Raw genomic sequence first — 20,820 nt, 5'->3', positions numbered from 1 at the left:
ATCATCATCATCATCATCATACAGTGCAACCTGAAACTAACTACTGTAAATATGCAGCACAGGTGCCAGATGAGAGGATAGTAGCAGCCAGATATCAGCAAAAATACTTTGTGTAACAAATATTACCCCTCTTTAAATTTATTTTTTGAGATAGAAAAGAATAAGTAACTTACTCCAGTTCTGCCAGCCTTTTTTTCTCTTTCTCTTCTTTCTCCTTTTTTCTTTGTTCTTCTTTCTCCTCTTTTTCCTTTCGTTTTTGTTCTTCTTTTTCTATTTTCTGTCTTTGTTTCTCTTCTTTTTCTTCAGCCTTCTTTCTTTCCCTTTCCTGAAAAATATTATTATTTTTTTGTAATACACATCACAAAAACTGACACAAATAAATAAACAACATTTCTACATAAAGTAATTACCAAACGTTGCCGCTCTTTTTCTTCTTTTTTCTTTGCAGATTCCATTTGCTTCTGTAGCTGTTTTGGGGTGAGTTTCTTTGCGTTTGGTGTTACTTCAGGTGATGTAGCTGCCTTATCATTCTTGGGTGTCAACAGACTTTTCCCAGATTTTCTCTCTCTCAATTTTTTCTCGGTGCTTCCCTTGATGCTTCCTGAGTCACTATCATCCTTCTGTTGTTTCAATGGCGTCACATCTTCATCCTGTACACTTAAATTGCCAATTTCAGATTTTTCTGAACTTTCTTCCTTCTCAGATTTATCTGGGCTTTCCCAATTTTCATGTTTTTCTAAACTTTCCTCATTTTCCAGTTTTTCTGTACTCTCCCCATTTTCAGGTTTTTCTGAACTTCCCAGTTCCTTGTCAGTCTTTTCTTCAGTGCAATCATGAATAAAAGTGTCAGATTCTGCCTTATCAACTTTTTGTTCCCTACAATCACTTTGTTGAGCAGAAACAGTTGTACTCGTGAGTGTTTTTGTGCTATCTTTGAGCTTTACTGAGTCAACAGGTTTGCTAGCAGAAGTGTCATCATTATCTTCCCCACAGATGTCTATTACCACCTTCTTATCAGAGATCTTTGCGTCACAGTCTTGAGTTACTGAGTTTTCAGTCTGAGAAGGTTCTGTATTATCAGTAGTGTTTTTTACATTTTTAGTTGTTAAGTGGTCAGCAGAATTTTCATGCCCGTCATATTTTTTGCCAAGACAGTTCTTTTCATCTTCTTTTATTGTAGAATGTTCATTTTCTTTTAGTGACTTTGCTATTTTACAGTTATTGTCATTCTTTTCAGATTTAACAGAACCACACACATTTTCTTTTGCTTCAAGTGGGACATCTGATTTATCACACTTTACAATTTTGGCTACTTTAATATCACCTTCTTCACTCAATTTACGTTTTTTCTTTGTACTTTGATCAGTTGCAGGTTTCACAACAGGACTCAAGACTTGAAAAGGCAAACGAGCTGCAAAGGAAACAAAACAGAAATGAAATTGAAATATTTAAACAACAATTACAAATTTTTTTGACAAAAGATGATGAAAGCCAGCCTGCAAGAAGAGCTTGTGGGCCACTCATTATGCCTATCTAGTAAAGCTGAAGACATCATGAAGGATTCTAAATTTATTGTATTTGAGTTTTGCATGCTGCATAGTCAGTCAGTGCTCTTACCTGTTATTGATAATGGTAGAAGGTCATTACTATAAACAAATTTAGGAGTGAGAATGAACTGTCTAATACATGCCAGTTCACGGAAAGTACAGTTGTATACCCCCAATAAATATCAAATGGCATCCACATGTACAACTGTGAGACAACTGCAGCAGGACCCACACATGAAGTAAACTACCCGCATAAAAACTTTTAATACAAACAATTAGAGCTACTTCTGTGAGGGATGAAAGAAGGAAACATAGTTGTAGGCAAATTGCAATGAACAGAACGGCAGTTAAGTATACAGTACACTGAAGTGTTTTGACCAAACACCAGCTGCCTGTGCATTGTGACTGCCAGAATTAAGTCTACGATGACACCAGCACAGACTATGTGTAAGGGAGAGGGCAGATTTATGGCAATTGCAGACGCACCACCCCTAAAACAGTCTAAAATGATGGCCTTGATATATATAATTCTAACAGGAGCAAGGTCAAGGACTTGTGACATAATTTAAAATTTAAAGTAATCTTTTATTTTGATCTTTATTCATTACTGGGGTACCAATCCACCTTAATACTTAACTGAACAACACAAAAATGTAACTGCTAAGTTGGCCAATTTCTCCGAAGTCATGTCAAGTTATCTGACCTATGACATTGACTTTAGTGACTTAATGTTAAAATATTGAGAGAGTTCTGCACACTTGATAATACTTTTTTTAAGAGTTTGTATCAGTCTTGCATTCTTCAACTCTCACGTGACAATGTGTTTGTAATCAACAGAAATAATTGATAAATAATTTTAGTAAATTACTGTTATTATTTGTAAGGCATTAATTATGAATTATACCACTGAATGGAGATATTTTACTGTGACAGTAATATTTACCGATACCCTTGTTTGTGTCTGCGTGTTTCAAAGACACACTCATGCAGTCAGGTGCATTCACATTACATCAGGATTAATATTATGTACATAACAATGTGTGTGTGTGTGTGTGTGTGTGTGTGTGTGTGTGTGTGTGTGTGTGTGCGCTTTGTTCAGAACTACAATCTTTCTATCAACGCTTATTTAAAATCAAACTTACAAAGCCAGAAAACCAAGTGAGGTGGCGCAGTGGTTAGACACTGGACTCGCATTCAGGACGACGACGGTTCAATCCCACGTCCAGCCATCCTGATTTAGGTTTCCCGTGATTTCCCTAAATCGCTCCAGGAAAATAGCAGGATGGTTCCTTTCAAAGGGCACGGCCGACTTCCTTCCCCGTCCTTCCCTAATCCGATGAGACCGATGACCTCGCTGTCTGGTCTTCTTCCCCAAACAACCAACCAACCAAAGACAGAAAAATAGTTCATTGAAGCATGGCTGCATGATGGCCTTATATGCAACTGATTCATTTGCCTGTTTTAATATTAATCTACCACAGAAATGTTGATAAATGTAACTCAACCAAATGCGTACTATCCTGTGAAACCTTACTAAATATGCTGAAAACTACCCGCAACATAAGACCCAAGTTTCTCCTGGCATATTCAGTTTTCAAGCAACTTACAGGAATTCAGACAGGTAATATTTACAGTGACCACTGATATTTTGGCAGAGTACACCCCACCGTTTTAAGGCACAAACTGCATTGGACAGGAGATGTACAAGCAAATTTACAACCTCAGTTCTTAGAGTAATTCAGGAAAGATAACACACATGCACTGAACACTACTGCCACCAAATATGACTAAAGTCAGAGATATCAATAGTGAAAGACTACAAACTAGCAGGTGAGTTAACATTGACTCTGTCCCTCTTTCTTTTTTTTTGACAAGGGAGAGAGCAGAATTCCAAGCAGAGTTTAAACAAAAACCTTCATCCCTGTTCACAAGATTGCTTGCTAATTTAATCACAACAGCTTCCTTAATAACACTGTCGAAATACTTGGACCTGCATGCCAACATCTTGGTACTGTTAAATAACATAGGGTGACCAGTATCCAAACCATGTTTGGCAATAGCAGATCTACTTGCTGCTGTAATTGTGTATGCTGTTTATGCTCACTACACTGGTCCTCAAAGTTGATACTGACATTGTTATTTTACCTGCAGACAATGACAATGCCACCATTTTTTTAAACAAACAGGATTATGTACAAAAGATGCAATGTTTGTTATTTGACTCAGCATATTGCAGGTTTGATTCTGACCCCATGAAAGGTGTCGAGAGAAAGACCAACAGCTTCCTGAAGAAAAATGGTTTGTTGCAGGACACTATCAACAGTCTTAACACCTATAGTGCTGTTCCCCCTACGTTATACGGCCTTCCGAAGGTACACATGGAATGGGTTCCTTTCCATCCTATAGTGAGCAATATTGGTTCTCCAACATATCGTGTAGCCAAGCATCTTGCTTCTCTGTTAAGCCCACAAGTTGGTCGGTGTGAACATCATATCAGGAACTCAGCTGACTTCTTATGTCGTTTGGAGGGAATGCGGTTGAATGATGACTGATATTTTAGTAAGTTTTGATGTGGTCTCTCTCTTCACTCATGTTCCTCTGTCTGATTCATTGTGGTTAATTGAGGTTAGTTTAGTGCTGAATTAACTAATAACTAATCTCTTGTGATGCCACTCACTTTTTAGTCAATGACCAGTATTACGAGCAGACAGATGGAGCTACGATGGGTAGTCCATTGTCTCCTGTGATTGCAAATTTGTTTATGGAAGACTTCAAGAAGCGTGCACTGGAGTCGGTGCCTTTGAAACCTGCCTGTTTCTTCAAATATGTTGCTGATACTTTTGTTGTTTGGCCTCATTGTAGGGAGAATTTGAACGCCTTTTTAGAACATCTGAACTCAGTTTGTGTTACGATGGACGTGGGAGAGGATGGTTGCCTTCCCTTTTTTGATGTTTTGGTTTGGAGGAAGGTTGATGGGTCATTGGGACATGCAATTTACCTGAAACGTACTCACATTGACTTGTATTTACAGGCTGATAGTTGTCACCATCCGGTTCATCGTGAAGGGGTACTTCGTACCCTGGTACACAGGGCACATGTCATTTCCGACACTGAGACTTTGCCAGCTGAGCTGGCCCACCTCGATGCCACATTTCATCACAATACTTCCAGTGAAAGGCATATTGAACGTGCGCTGCGCTATCGACCAACTGTGCATCGGGTGACTGATGATAACACTGAGTCAAAACCGAAGTCTACTGCCTTTCTTTCTTATGCAGGAAGCGCTTCCAACAAGATCAGCCACATTTTATGGAAATACAATGTGAAATGTGTTTCTGACCTCCATCTAAAATTAGAGTGCTTTTGAGATCTGTTAAGGATGATCTTGGTTTGCGTAAGGTGGGTGTATGTCGCATTCCTTGTAGCTGTGACATGGCATCATTGGTCACACTATCAGGACTGTTGAGGACCAATGTACCAAGTATAAATGGAACACACGATTACAGCAGCCAAATATTTCTGCTATTGCCACACATTGTTTGGATACTGGCCACCCTATGTCACGTGACAATACCGAGATATTGGCATGCACGTTCAGCTATTGGGACTGTGTTATTAAGGAAGCTGTTGAGATTAAATTAAAAAGTGACCTTGTAAACAGGGATGAAAGTTTCTGTTTAAGCTCTGCTTGGAATCTTGCTCTCTCCCTTGTCGAAAAACAGAGGGACAGAGTCAGTGTTACCTTACCTGCTGGTTTGTAATCTTTCACTATCAATACCTCTGACTTTGGTCAACTTTATGTTCAGTGTGTGTGTGTGTGTGTGTGTGTGTGTGTGTGTGTGTGTGTGTGTTTTATCGTTCCTGAATTACTATAAGAACCGAGGTTTTAAATTTGCTTGTACATCGTGTGTCCATTGCAGTTTGTAACTTGAAAATAGCAGGTGTAAATATTACCTGTCTGAATTCCTGTAAGTTGTTTGAAAATACCTGCAACATATGGGGTTTGAAACACCCACTCATGATGGAAATATATTACCTTTAATGGTAGCAAATAAACCTGACCTCTCCGAGGATGTCCACATTGAAACTGGTATTAGTTATGATGAAGTTGCAGCTACAATGATTACTAAAGTACAAAGGGAAACTGAAACAAGTAGAAATATTTATTATTTTAGTAAAATAGATTCAGAAAACTATTAGCATTAGATCTCAGTGAAGAAATTGAAACTCTCAGCTCTGGACAGCAACAGGTAGTGAAATCATGGCTTAATTTTGAGAGAATAGTTGACCAAGCACTGGACAGATATATACCCAGTAAAAGTGTTCATAACGGGAAGGACTCTCCATGGTATACACCTACACGATTACTCTGGAATTCACAATTAAGTGCCTTGCAGAGTGTTTGTCGAACCAACTTCAAGCTATTTTTTCTACCGTTCTGCTCTCTAAAAACACATGGGAAAAACAAACACTTAATCTTTCTATGCAAGCTCTGATTCCTCTTATTTTATTATGACGAAAACTTCTCCTTCTGCAGGTGGGCAACAACAAAATACTTTTACACTCTGAGGAGAAAGTTGGTGACTGAATTTACATGAGAAGATCCTGCCACAAGGGAAAAAAAACTGTTTTCATGATTGCCACCTCAATTCATATATCATATCCATGGCCCTCTCCCATATTTCACGATAACATGAAGCAAGCTGCCCTTCTCTGAACCTTTTTGATGCCCTCTGTCAATCCAATCTGTTGCAGATCCCACACTGCACAGCAAAACTCCAGAAGAGGGTAAGCAAGCATGGTGTAAGCAGCCTCTTCAGTAGACCTGTTGCATTTTCTAAGTGTCTTTTGTTTGCTTTCCCCACGTTATCTATGTGGTCATTCTAAGTTGAGCTATTCGCATTTGCAACGGTCATTTAAGTATTTAATTGAATTTATGGCCTTTAGATTTGTGTGATTTATCATGTAACCGAAATTTAGTAGATTTCTTTTAGTTTAAATATCTGGGCATAATGTTGCAAAGCGATAGGAGATGGAACGAACATGTGGGAACTTTAGTAGGGAAGGTGAATGGTTGACTTTGTTTTACTGGAAGAATTTTAGGAAAGAGTGGTTCAACTCTAAAGGAAACCACATATAGGTTATTGGTATGACATATTCTTGAGTACTGCTCCCGTGTTTGGGACCCATAGCACGTTGGATTGAAGGAAGACATCAAAGCAATTCAGAGGCAGGCTTCTAGATTTGTTACCAGTACTTTCGAACACCATGAAAGTGTTACAGAGATGTTTCGGGAACTCAAATGGGAATCCCTGGAGGGACGGCAACATTCTTTTTGATAAACATTGTTGAGAAAACTTAGAGAACCAGCATTTGAAGCTGACGGCTGAATGATTCTACTATCACCAACATACACTGCACGTAAGGACCATAAAGATAAGACACGAGAAATTACGGCTCATACAGAGACACATAGACAGTCGTTTTTCCCTCACTCTGTTTGTGCTAGACTGGTACATGGTACCCTCTGCCATGCACCATACAGTGGCTTGTGGACTATCTATGTATATGTAGATATACTTGTGTGGATGGAGTCACACTTTTCATTTTACCATTTGATGACTGTAGAAGATGGTAAATGACAGAATTATTTGCAAATAATCCAAGAGGGCTGCTCAGATTGTCTCCTAAATCATGTATGCAGATCAGGAAAAGCAGAGGGCCTATAATACTTCCTTGGTGAATGTCAGATGTCACTTCTGTTTTAGTCATTAACTTTCCATAAATTAGTATTAACTGTGACCTTTCTGGCAGAAAATCACGAATCCAGTTGCACAACTGAGATGATTCTCCATAGGCACGCAATGTAATGCTCATAAATCTAAAAACATGGAACCAGTTTGACAGCCCCTGTTGATAGCACTGATTACTTCGTGAGAATAATAAGTAACTTGTGTTTCACAAGAACGATGCTTTCTGAATCCGTGTCAGTTGATTGTCAACAAATCAGTATGTTACAATCACTGTAAATAATCTTCTCCAGAAACAAAGGCTACTGTATAATAGATGTAAAACAAAGCATAGGGCTATAGACAAGAATAACTGAATGAAATATGCTTAGCTGCCTACAAAGCAATGCAAGATGCCTTCAATGACTACTGCAGCAGAGCATTGTCAAAAAGTCTTTCACAAAACCAAAAGAAATTCTGGTCATATATTAACGCCATCAGTGGCACCACAGTTAGTGCTCAGTGATATGACATACAGAAAGCCATGGATCCAGGATGCTGTTGCTACTTCCAATGAAGGGTGAGTAAAAGGTCATCCATCTTCTGTTCAATCCCAGGATACAATCAGCGTATACCCCATCTGTGTGCCTCTACAGTAAATCCTATGCGCAAACGTTAGTAAATCTTCTAAATGTTTGTGTAATGCGTATCTGAGGAGGTAGGTTGGTACCAGCCCAGCATTCACCTAATGGGAGGTGGGAAACTGCCAGCACACTGGCCCTCATTGTTAATTCATTGGAAGGATTTGAACCATGATTGGTGCAAATCACCATCCTGTAAATCGGTGCTTTAACGTGGACGGCTATCCAGGTGGGCGGCATTGAAGCAGTATGGTACATACAGTATTTATTTATTTCCATAAACTGTTTGACTCAATACCACATATACACTTATGACAAAAAGTACAAAATTTGTGAATGGATTGGGAATTATTTCATAGGGAGGACACAGCAACTTGGTGTGTGCCAAGGAAGTGTATTAGGACCCTTGCTGTTCACTTTCTATTTTAATGACCTTGCAGACAATATTCATAGTAACCCCAGACTTTTCACAGATGATGCAGTCATCTATAGTGAAGTACTGTTGCAAAGAAGTTGCACAAATATTGATTCAGATCTTGATATTATTTTAATGAGGGAGAAACTTGCTTTAAATGTTCGAAAATATAAAACTGTGCACTTAAAAAAGGCGTAGTACCCTGTGGCTATAACATCAATGAACAATGGTTATGATGGAGTACCTAGCAGAATATTAAAGTGCTGTGCTGCACATGTTAGCTCTATATTTAGCCATATTTGTAATTTTTTCTTTAGGAATGGTCAGTTTCTTGAAAGATTAAAGTACGCAGTTGTAAAGCCGCTTGATAAAAAGGGACAAAGGGACAATGAAGACAATTTTAGATCTATTTCCATGCCATCAGTGTTTGCTAAAGTTATTGAAAAGGCTGTGTATGTAAGGATAATTGATCATTTTATATCACATGATTTGCTATCAAATGTACAGATTGGCTTTATAAGTCATTTAACAACTGAAAATGCTGTATTCTCTTTACTCTGTGAAGTACTGGATGGGTTAAACAAAAGGTTTCAAACGCTAGGCATATTTTATTATTTACCTAAGGCATTTGATTGTGTTGATCACAAAACATTGCTCCAGAATTTGGACCATTACGGAATACGGGGTGTAGCTCACAATTGGTTCACCTGTTACTTTAGCAACAGACAACAAAAGGTCATTATTCACAATGCTGAGAATGGCTGTGATGTGGGGTCTAAGTGGCGTACCGTCAAGTGGGGGTGCCCCAGGGATCAGTGTTGGGGCCACTCCTGTTCCTTATTGTATAAATGATATGCCCTCTAGTATTACAGGTAACTCTAAAATATTTCTGTTAGCTGATGACACTAGCTTGCTAGTAAAGGATGTGTGCAATATTGGCTTGGTTTCAAATAGTGCGGTTCATAATCTAAGTTCATGACTTGTAGAAAATAAACTAATGCTAAATCACAGCAGGACTCAGTTTTTACTGTTTATTAACACACAATTCAACAAAACCCGACATTTTAATTTAACAGAATGGGCATATGATTAGTGAAACTGAACAGTTCAAATTTCTAGATGTTCAGATGAATAGTAAACTGTTGTGGAAAGCCCACGTTCAGGATCTTATTCAAAGACTTAATGCTGCCATTTTTACTATTCGATCGGTATCCGAAGAAAGTGATCGTTTGACACGGAAATTAGTCTACTTTGCTTATTTTCATTGACTAATGTCATATGGTATTATATTCTGGGTAACTCTTCCAATTCTTAAAGGATATTTTTGGCTCATAAATGGGTGGCTCGGGCAATAAGTGGTGCAAGTCCACGAACCTCTTGTTGACCTCTGTCCACTGAGACACATGATGACTTGTCCACCTTGAGTGTTGGCACATGTGAGGTTGGCACATGAGTCCAGTGGGCCGTGCCGTATAGCAAGGGGTAGTGGCTCCGTGGTCGACATGAGAGCAACAAGAGTCAAACCACGACATCGGGCTGGCTGGTGCAAGCTGCGACGCCGTGAGACGGGAGATCGGCGCGCCTTATGCGTCTGTTGAAGCGGCTGGCAGCAGACGGTTCGGGACAGCATTGGGGGTGCTGAGCCAGGTCTTCGCCAGACATCGCAGTTTATTGAAAGTTAAGTGATTCGTGATATGTTGTTTCATTTACTTGTTAAATTCTACTTGTGTTCTTCGTCCGTCTCTCGTCCCCAGCTTGCTCGTCTGTCTCTCGTCCGCATTTGTTAGGCAGTTAGTGTCTGTCTGTTTGTCGGTCTGCCGTACATCAATAGCTGCCTCTGTCATGTTTGTCGGATTCGATGTTAATGAATTTATTGCTTAAGGTGTAAAGGCCGAATTCCTGAAATATGTTTTTATCTTGCCTATCATCTTGAGAGGCGGTATATGTGTAATGTTGAGTATGTTTGTACATTTTATGTAAGACTGCATTTCATGGGTTTTTATTTAAATGGTCATTTTAGTATATAAAGTTCCCACCCTTCCACCGTAAGAATTTTCTTTTAAAAACAAGTTGCACTTTCAGTGGCAAGTAAAATTTTTAGTGTGAGTGTTTTGTACCATTTCCATCCCTACTATGGAGTGCATAGTTTGTGAGAGTTGTTAAAATTTTTAGTTTAAAGTACTCTGGTATGTTGCAGATTTGCACCAGTGTAGTCTTTCAGAGGTTGTCGTGAGCAGTCGTGACTACGGCCGTGTTAAAAGGGAGCGTCAAGCATCTCAGCCCGAAAGCTCATACCGTCAAACAAATGTTATTTCTGTCTCTGAATAAATTGTAACTTGATATTTAGAGGGTGCTTTCTGATTACAATTTTTAAATCTTTTTTTTTTTTTTTTTTAATAAAAAGAAAAGGTTTTTAGGAATAAAATTTCCATTTGTTGAAAGAAATTTGTTTTCATCAGTTACCCACTGGCAACTACTTCCACGCTCACATAGTGTGATTAAATGTGTTAATGTTCTTGATGAATCGCTAGTAAATAAAGTAAATTCCTTAAGAAAAGATTTTGAAAGTAAATCCACGGTTCAACTGCAGAGAAAACACTTGTGTGAGCAATCCCAGAAAATTTATGTAAAGCACTAGGTCCTGAATATAGGTGGAAATGAAGAAATCTTTTTACATGGGGACATCCATGTTCTAATCTTGACGTGTTATGTTGGTAACACCTGTAGTGAGAGGCTGTGGGAAGTAATGATGATGGAACCTTTGATGGTACAACCAATGCTGCAACAATGTTTTTATTTATGTTACTGGAGAAATATGAAGTATTTAACAGCTACCTGAAAATAAAATGATTCTGGAGTGCAATCAAAGAGAATTTTTGGAGAAAAACACTGTTTGATGAGGCAAAATAGAGAAACACACAATACATATCTTAACACCAAGTTCTCAATTTCTGCCATGTTTTTGCATTTATAATACTGATATACACACAGCAGGACTATCGACACAAGTAAACAGTAAACAATGGAAAATGAAACTTCCAGTTTTTAATTTAACAAAAACTCAGGCCACACTACTGATGTGTGTGTCACCACAACCTAGATTTCACATTCACCAACTCTCAATCTTCCAACCTAACCTATTTCTTGGACAGTGCCACAGATCAGGCTGTCACCACAATTATTTATTTATATATCTAAAAACAAAGATGATGTGACTTACCAAACGAAAGCGCTGGCACGTCGATAGACACACAAACAAACAAAAACATACACACAAAATTCTAGCTTTTGCAAGCAACGGTTGCCTCGTCAGGAAAGAGGGAAGGAGAGGGAAAGACGAAAGGATTTGGGTTTTAAGGGAGAGGGTAAGGAGTCATTCCAATCCCTGGAGCGGAAAGACTTACCTAAGGGGGAAAAAAGGACGGGTATACACTCGCACATGCACGCGCGCGCGCGCACACACACACACACACACACACACACACACACACACACACACACACACACACAAAGGTTAGGTTAGGTTAGACACACACACACACACACACACACACACACACACACACACACACACATCCATCCACACATATACAGACACAAGCAGACATATACAGAGGCCTTGGCCTTGGCCTCTGTATATGTCTGCTTGTGTCTGTATATGTGTGGATGGATGTGTGTGTGTGCGCGCGTGCGAGTGTATACCCGTCCTTTTTTCCCCCCCTAAGGTAAGTCTTTCCACTCCCGGGATTGGAATGACTCCTTACCCTCTTCCTTAAAACCCAAATCCTTTCGTCTTTCCCTCTCCTTCCCTCTTTCCTGACGAGGCAACCGTTGGTTGCAAAAGCTAGAATTTTGTGTGTATCTTTTTGTTTGTTTGTGTGTCTATCGACATGCCAGCGCTTTCGTTTGGTAAGTCACATCATCTTTGTTTTTAGATATATTTTTCCCACGTGGAATGTTTCCCTCTATTATATTCAATTATTTATTTTGCCATCCGTAGACATTTTAAAACGTATGGATGTTGTCAGTTTGTGTACATTCACATATTTATTAGGGTTTTTCATTACATGCAGTTAAACACTGTGAGACAAAAGTTGTTTACTATCATTTTTACTAAGGAATTCACTTATAGTGTAAAAACAGTATTCCTGCAAATACAATGTAAGGTTTTTCCTAAAGCAGTACATGTTATCTGTTTATTTTTTATTTTATTTATTTATTTTTTTTTTTTTGCGGCTGTTTAATATATAACTATATAATGCTGCCTTTGTGGGGCAATCATTACTATCTCAACACAGGTGGGGCAAAAGTGGCATGCACATAAATACAAGAAACATTTGTAAGAAGTAAAATTGGAAACTGAAGAAGAGCTGTCCACAAAATACAAGAAATTCATATCGTTTTGTCAACACAACCAACAATTGTATTCCGGTTGAAGTCATTAATAACATTTCAACGTATGGTGCAAATGTGCTCAGAATGATCAATATGCAACAAGAGCAGAATGTGAAGGAAAGGCTGACCACAAAATGTGATTAACACACGTTAGCCATATGATGACTTATCTAGCTAACTGCCGTAAACTGGCTACCACACAGTATCCTCCAATTGGTGGCTTTTGACTTCACATAGAAGTGTGTTACCAACATCTGCTCTATCGTGCAAGTACGAGTAGCATATGGTCAACCCATTTTTAAGTTCACCCAAAGAGATGAGAAACAGGCCGAAAACACCAAAATAAAAGTATTTAGCATTACTGTACATATTCAAGTATAAAGCTTTTACATTTGTTCTCATTTTACATGTAATTTACATAGAACATTAACATGGAGTGTGCGCTATTTTTAACTGACTATGTCATATTGAAAATTAAAGAAATCTATGTGCTGAAGCTGATTCAAGAGAATGCAACTATCGCGAACAAAAAGCCATTTGAATAAAATTACCCAAAATTCAGATATTGCCTGGAACAGAAACAACGTTACTTTAGGGAGAGTTATTTGATTTTTGTTTACTGGAAGAGCACCACCCTATTCAGGTGGTATTATAGGGCAAAAACAATTCAGATAATAATCCATTTTAATTGTAATCAACACTACGGTGTTAATCATGTCTGAACTTTAAAGCTGGATTACAGTTACATATGACTCAATCATATGGGAACTTTTAAATTGACTTTGTGAAAGTTTTTCTGAAGGAAGATAGTTAATTTTATGATTTTCTAAGCGTTTCTTGAGACAACAAACACCCTGCTCACAAATCAGCATCGATTTAGAAAGCACCACTCATGTCAAACTCCGCTTGCCCTTTACTCAGACGATATCCAACAAATCACGGATGGGAGGGCAACAGGAAGATTCCATACTCTAGACTTCCGGAAAGCATTTGACACAGGTACAAGCATATGGACTAGGTTCCCATACATACAAGTGGCCTGAAGACTTTGGAACTACTAGAACCCAGTGTGTTGTACTCAATGGTGAGTGTTCAGCATAGACAAGGGTATCATCAGAAGTGACTCCACGAAGAGTGATAAGATCACTCTTATTCTCTAATACATATATGACTTGAAGGCCAGGGTGAGCAGCAATCTGCTGCCGTTTCATGAGGACACTGCGGTGTAGGGAAAGGTGTTGAGTGACTGTAGAAGGATACAATATGATTTAGACAAACCTTCTGGTTAGTGTGCTGAATGGCAACTAGCTTTAAATGTAAAAATGTGAGTTAATGCAGATTAGCAGGAAAAACAACCCATAATGTTCGCATACAGCTTTAGCAGTGTGCTGCTTTATGCAGTCACATCAATTAAATATCTACACGCAACATTCCAAAGTGATAAGAAATGGGATGAGCATATCAGGTTGGTAGTAGGAGAGATGAATGCTCGACTTCGTTTTATTGGGAGAATTTTGGGAATGTGTTCTACTGCTGTCAATACACATTTTGTGTAAGGAACACAAAGATAAGGGCTCCTATGGGTACTTGCAGACAGCCATTTATCCCTTGTGGAACAGGAAGGATAATTACTAGAAGTGGTATGTGGTGCACGTTGCCAGGCACCATACGGCTGCTTGCTGAGTACATATGTAAATGTAGTAGGTTAGTTTGAACAAATCATTTCTGTCTAAGCAAGTGTACTGTTTTGTTTTTCTTTGGCTGTGACACATCTTGCATGTCAGTTTTTGATAAAATCAACAGTTTGACATTTGAACTTGTTTAATTGGAGGAAAAGGGGAGGGCAGGTGAAGTTAAAAAGCAGATTTTAAAAGTCAGTTCATGTCCCGGAAAAGTCCTATCAACAAATCAACAATGAATTCCAGACTTCTCTATCAGTATCACCATTTATTCACAGGCATATTTAAACATATGAGAATGAGGATAAATCATATCAACCATTCACCTGTAAAAGAATTCTGGAACGTGCACGGGCACAGTCATAGATCAGCTAATTTCAATACCTTCCTGTACTTTTCGAGGTCTCACTTGACAGATACCTACTTGTATTGTTGCGTTCAGCCGAAGAATTGTTTGATGTAGCTCTCCCCACTAGTCTCTCCCACTCAAGCCTCTTCAGCTCTGCGTAACCAGTGCAACCTAGATCCACTTCAATCTGGCTACTGTATTCAAGCCTTGGTCTCCTTAGACAATCCCCCGCCTAACATTCCTACTTTTGAAAAGCTTTTATTATAAGTCATCATTTAACCATATAAACAATGAAAAGTTTTCCGTTATCGTTATCATAATTTCTCTTTGTAGAATTAATTTCTTCATATGGTACAAATGTTGGAACTATTTTACGGGGCATTGAAATAATATTTGATGGCTTAGCACTTGAAAACTTGAGAAAGTTACACTTTTTCTGTCACTTAGACAGATGAGAAACTAGTTATAGATGGAGAGGGAGGGAGAGAACCAAAAAACAGTTTACTCACCCTGCTTCAGCTTTTTTCTTGGAGGGGTACAGCCATCATCATCATCATTTATCACTGGGGGAAAAAATAAATAAATAAATAATTTTAACAATCACTACAATCTTCTATAAAACATTCTACAAATGGAAACCTATACTTCCTGACCTACATGAAGGAAATAGCAAATAATGGTAAAAATTAAAAAAAAAGAACCTTTTGTTGAAAAATGCAACTTTACTACAGATACAAACATAAATTTTTCTTTGTTAGAACTTTCTCACACATAATGACGTGAAACTTTTTGCATATGAGAATAATTTGGCACAGTAAAGTTATGTACCATACGACTCTGATAAAAATTTGAAATAAAAAATTAGTATGCCTGTTTCTTTGCCCAAATGCAATTATTTACACTTTCACAAGTCTCATGACAATACCTCACAGGTATCTCTCTTTGCAAAAGAAATAATGGAGGATACTGAAAATATAAATGATGGCAATGGCATAGAACAATGTCACGCATAATGTTACTCGTGTATCATCAGGTGGCCGCTAATCAAATTTCACTGACATTAATGAATGGTTTAAAGTTAATTCACTGTCATTAAACTCTGAAAGGACCCACTATATGCAGTTCACAACCTGTAAGAGATTTCTTTCCAGCATATGTACAACATACAAAAACATGCAGACAGAAGACGATGACACGTTAAATTTCTCGGATTACAACTCCATAATGAATTCAGTTGGGATCATACCACAGAATTGCTGAAGTGTCCAAACAAGTATCTATTTGCAATATGAATGACACAAGATGCATACTTTGCTTACTTTCATTCTATTATGTCATAATGGGAGTATATTTTACGGTAACTCGTCAAACTAAGCAAAAGTTTTTAGAGAGCAAAAGTGTGTAATAGGTCTGATTTGTGTTGTAAACTCAAGATCATCATGTAGAGACTTGTTCAAGGAACTGGGTATTCTGACCACTGCTTCACAGTATATTTATTCCGTAGTGAAATTTCCTGCAAATAAAAATGTCTATTTCCAACCAATAGCTCAGTACATGGAACAATAACAGTAATAAGAACGATCTACATAAAGACCTAAAATCACTTACGCCTACCTTGATACAAAAAGGGGTCCAATACTGAGGAACACACATTTTCAATAAACTGCCGGCAACTATTAAGTACTTAGTTTCAGACAAAGCAAAGGTTAATCAAAGTTTGAAAGACTTCTTAGTAAGCAATTCCAACTATATAGGTTAATATCTTAACAAGGATTGTTAGACCAGCCTAAGTAAAAATGTCTGTTACATTTCAGTTTTGACAGCGCTTGGTCACAACAGGCAAAATTAGGTATTCTGTGAATGACAAATTTATTGGAAGTGCATATCAATGATTCATTCTGACAGTGTATTAATTTTGTAAATATTTGCAGCTCCAGTTTACAGTAATGTATTCACATATTTCGACAATCTCCTGACAAATGATCAGGGAAGTGAGTATCACATTAAAATGATCTATGATTTTAGTGTTACACTTTCTGACATGTTCCATGCCCTTGAGAATCTCTCATTTTTGGGTCTTAGGAATGAAAACTGAATTTAACCTAATCATACAAGACAGCAAACATAAATTACAAACAACATTACACAAACTAAGTAAAATATGACTATCCACAAATAAAACTAAAACCATGACCTTTCTAGGTATTGACCCAGTATGAACAAAAATAGTACTCAATAACAGAACCATACAAGGAGCACATTTCAAGCATTTAGAATGTGACATATCATACGATCAAGATATGGCTATACAGAAGAAAAACTAATACCTCCAACTGAACATGCGACACTGTAAGGGAATATTTTAGGGTAAAAGAAGGAAAGACAAACAACTGAAATTCTATTACGTCATGGCAATTCCCACTTAATAACTTGAGGCGGCAATTTAGATACTCAGAAACAAAGATTTATGGCAACTAGAAGCATCAGAAATTAATTTTCTATGAGATGTGAAATGCTGCAGCACAGAACAAAATTAGAAACAAAGTAATAAAGGAAGAATTGGGGATACAACCAATAACCCAAAAGGCAATCAAATACCAAGAAAAATGGAAAGAATGTGCACTTTGTGTATCACAACATACACTTTCTAAAGTAGCAATGAATTAACCATGAGGCAAGAGAAGTGTGAGAAGACCAGGATATGATGATCAGACTGAAACAGGCCCTAAGCCTAACCCCAAAATGACAGAAGATGAAAATATCAATACCTTATCATGATAATACAAGCAACAACCAGTGTTCAATCCTCACTATGCTAAACAGTGGGAGAATGTCATCGTACCAAATTAAAGACATTTATTTCCTGGAAAATGAGATCCCTGTTCAATTCAATGGAGAAACTGGGCAGGGGAGAAGAATAGTGAGAGTGAACAGAACTCATAGAAATCATCTTGCAACAGCTTTATGTCACAAAGCACATTATTCTCGTACGCTGTTAGTGCACTGAATGCTACGTAAACGCAAACCTTTGCAAGTTATAATCCTAAGAAGTACCCGTTCTGCTCTCTGTGATTGTAAGCACACAGCATGATTACAAGTAACAATCACATCACTCAGTTATTAAGTGTAACTGCTGCATTTCATGCAAGTATTTCAATTATTTATCGTTTACAAAGTAAGCAGTAGGAAAATGACTGTACAAAACATTTCGCTGTTCTGTCAGGTATTGAAAGACGGAAAGAGTTTTACAAGTGTACCTTAAAAACACGTATATGATCGCATTTCATACTGCATAACCTTATTACAACGTGTGACGTACCTATTTCTTGATTATCCTTCATTTCCAAAGTCCTGGTTTTGATATGGTCAACTAAACAGTTAATAATACAGCTTCTGGGGCGGCTGCAACAAGTATGCATTACATGATTAACACAAAGTAGTCTCGAGACATCAAGGAATATTTCTGTATATTAAACAACGAGACGAGCACACGCAATATAAGCTTTTATTTACTCATGTTCTCAAATTTTCTTGATGAAATGTTTGAGTATATCGTAAGGTTACTGTTATTACATATAGTCTGGCGAAATTTCGAGATACATACATGTTCCACGGTGACTAAAGAACAAAATAGTGTTTTACACTGGTGTTACATACAATTAATTAAACGCGCACCTTGTGTTGCTGTCAACTATTTCGCGCGGGAAAATTCAGCTGACAACATTACTCAAATTCGTACTTTGAAAAATAAATTTATCTTATGGTAATAATATCACTAACATTAATATGTAATTTAATTTTTAACTGTGTTTTGTAGCTCTAAATAGTAATTTTCTATTTCCTCGCAATGTGATAATATTTATGTTGACACATCACAGGCACGCTGGCTCGATCTATCGTCACAGCTGCGCTCTTTCGTCAGTGATTCAGACGGGAGGTTGCGTACTTTATAAGTAGCGCAATGTAGCTTGGTTTGTCGCAGTCCTACACAGAACACGCGTTGGAGGCGGGGCTGTAGTACTGTTGTCAGCTGATCGTAGAGTTGTCAGCTGGTATTTATTGTCCTAAAAACCATGTGAGACGAAATGCTTCTATAAAACGCGATGAAAATAATTCTGCTGTGATAGAAAAACGAATGAAAGCTTTTGTTATAGGACTCGAAGATGTCACGTTTAAAGTTTTTTCTCCTAAACATATCAGTTTTGTTTAGCTTCTTAGGTAAGTTTTTTCTTTCTTTGTAGCTTTTTCTTTACATACTTCCATAATTTTACGCATATTACCGCTACGAATAACACAAAAGTTTTAAAATGCTGCCAGACTTTGAAGTGCATGTGATTCCAACGCCGCTACGCACGTATTACATAAAAAATCAATTCTTATCACTGATTAAAGCCGTCTAACTTTTATTTTTTGATAATATTACATTATATATTCACAAACTTCCGCGAACTTAAACTTCCCCTCTGACAAAAAGCGCGCCTTCTATGTATGTTACTCGTGGGGTTTTCACTACAGTCACAGAGTATGTAATGACTGCATGTGATTTCATGGCAAACCCGCCACGAAGCAATCGCACAACTTCCTGGTCGTCTTTTGGTATATGTGAGTTACAACAGAACTTGTCACCGTACAAAGCAGCTTAATAGTTTAGTGCACTATAGCACTGCCTTCATGCACATTTTCAAACCAGAATACACACTCTACAAAAGCATATTAATTAACCTATGCACGAAATATGTTAGAAATGAATCATTCGTTATAAAATTACAATTTCTCGATCGACAGATTTTACTATTTTGTTAATAGTGTGACATGTCCTATCAGTTGAGGTTTTTCTTTTGTATTTGTGTATGGTCTGAAATAGATTGAAACCGGTCATCATTTTTTGATAAGTGTGTGTGTGTGTGTGTGTCGCGCGATCAAGACTGTTTTTTAATTTTTATAAACATTACGATTCTCATTTCGCTAATTTACGAGATTTAATACTAATTTTCTTATCTAAGTGGTTTGTCATGCAGATATGTATTTAGCTTGTGAAATTCATCTACCGTTTGTATCAATACTCAACAATTCCGCTACGCATCAGCTTAGACATTTAATGCCAGTAGACTATATCCACCGGACGTTAACCGGTGAGACAGTGTAAAATTCTTTGCAGGACACGCTCTTTTTTGTCACGTTATTTTATCATATCTTTCTAAAGTTGCAATTATAACTATATTCAATGTATTTTAACAACTATAAACGTTCAATTTTCGCGCGAAGTGTATTAGATCGGGAAAACTTTCGAGTAGAAACGAGTAGCGAGAAATCGAAAGCAGTAGCTTTCGATTACTGTGTACCAGACGTATCAGTTTTTGAAGGACCCATCATTTTAAATGTTGGGCGACAACTTTTAACTTTTTTGTCCAGTTGCCAGCATTCATGGAGTATCTGAGCAAATTCCTAGTGAGATCTAAATAATTGTGAATCAGTTTCTTTCAAAGAAATTGTTCTTGGAGGAAGTATGCTATTACCTCGACCTGCGTAAGGGCACTTTTATTGTGTCTGTCATGTGTTATCGACTTCAAGACGCGATAGCTTTTAAAGTCCTGTGGTAACAGGCCAAAGCGTGAAAAGACTGATGCGTGCTTATGAGAACTACCATCTCTTAAAAGTTATTACAATTACGAGGGTAACTGAGAGTATTTTTAAGAACTGCTTTTAAAGGTATTCAAGATAAATGACCAGTCAGAAACAAAGAATGTTCATATAAGCTTAAATAGCCCGTGGAAATTGTTTTGATTACCAGCACACAAAAGGGAAGTAATTAAAGTACAGGACGTATAAGTCTTCAGAATGATGTAATAAACTGGTTGTGGAAGTTTCGGTAATCGACGTTTGTCTATAGAAACTACTGGAAAGTGAAATTTTACATTCACGCCTTCATACTTCACGCTTTGGCATGATGCTTCATCACATTGCCACACTTTTATTTTCGAACCCTATTTAAAAATTCTTATTACATGCGATATTAAAGAAACATTAACATGTTTAGAGTTTGTGGAGATATACTCTTGGTCTTC

At 37.7% G+C, this 20,820-nt stretch overlaps 1 protein-coding gene across 1 annotated transcript in view; it reads right to left on the bottom strand.

Annotated features, from left to right (window-relative positions):
- The window catches only part of LOC126198998 (chromatin assembly factor 1 subunit A-like), a 97,564-nt gene extending 79,111 nt beyond the window's left edge, over positions 1-18,453 (bottom strand). Inside the window, exons 1-5 of the mRNA XM_049935674.1 lie at positions 18,431-18,453; positions 18,075-18,157; positions 15,265-15,318; positions 411-1,411; positions 174-325 (exon numbers count right to left, since the gene is read on the bottom strand). Of these exons, the coding sequence (XP_049791631.1) occupies positions 174-325; positions 411-1,411; positions 15,265-15,318; positions 18,075-18,096 (1,229 nt within the window). The 5' untranslated portion in view covers positions 18,097-18,157; positions 18,431-18,453. The remainder of the gene's footprint in view (positions 1-173; positions 326-410; positions 1,412-15,264; positions 15,319-18,074; positions 18,158-18,430) is intronic.
- Positions 18,454-20,820: the final 2,367 nt, after the last annotated feature.

Source organism: Schistocerca nitens, chromosome 8 (genome assembly GCF_023898315.1).
Source record: "Schistocerca nitens isolate TAMUIC-IGC-003100 chromosome 8, iqSchNite1.1, whole genome shotgun sequence".
NCBI lineage: Eukaryota > Metazoa > Arthropoda > Insecta > Orthoptera > Acrididae > Schistocerca > Schistocerca nitens.
Note: the sequence above shows the minus strand (reverse complement) of the source record. Positions and strands in the feature narration are given on the sequence as shown.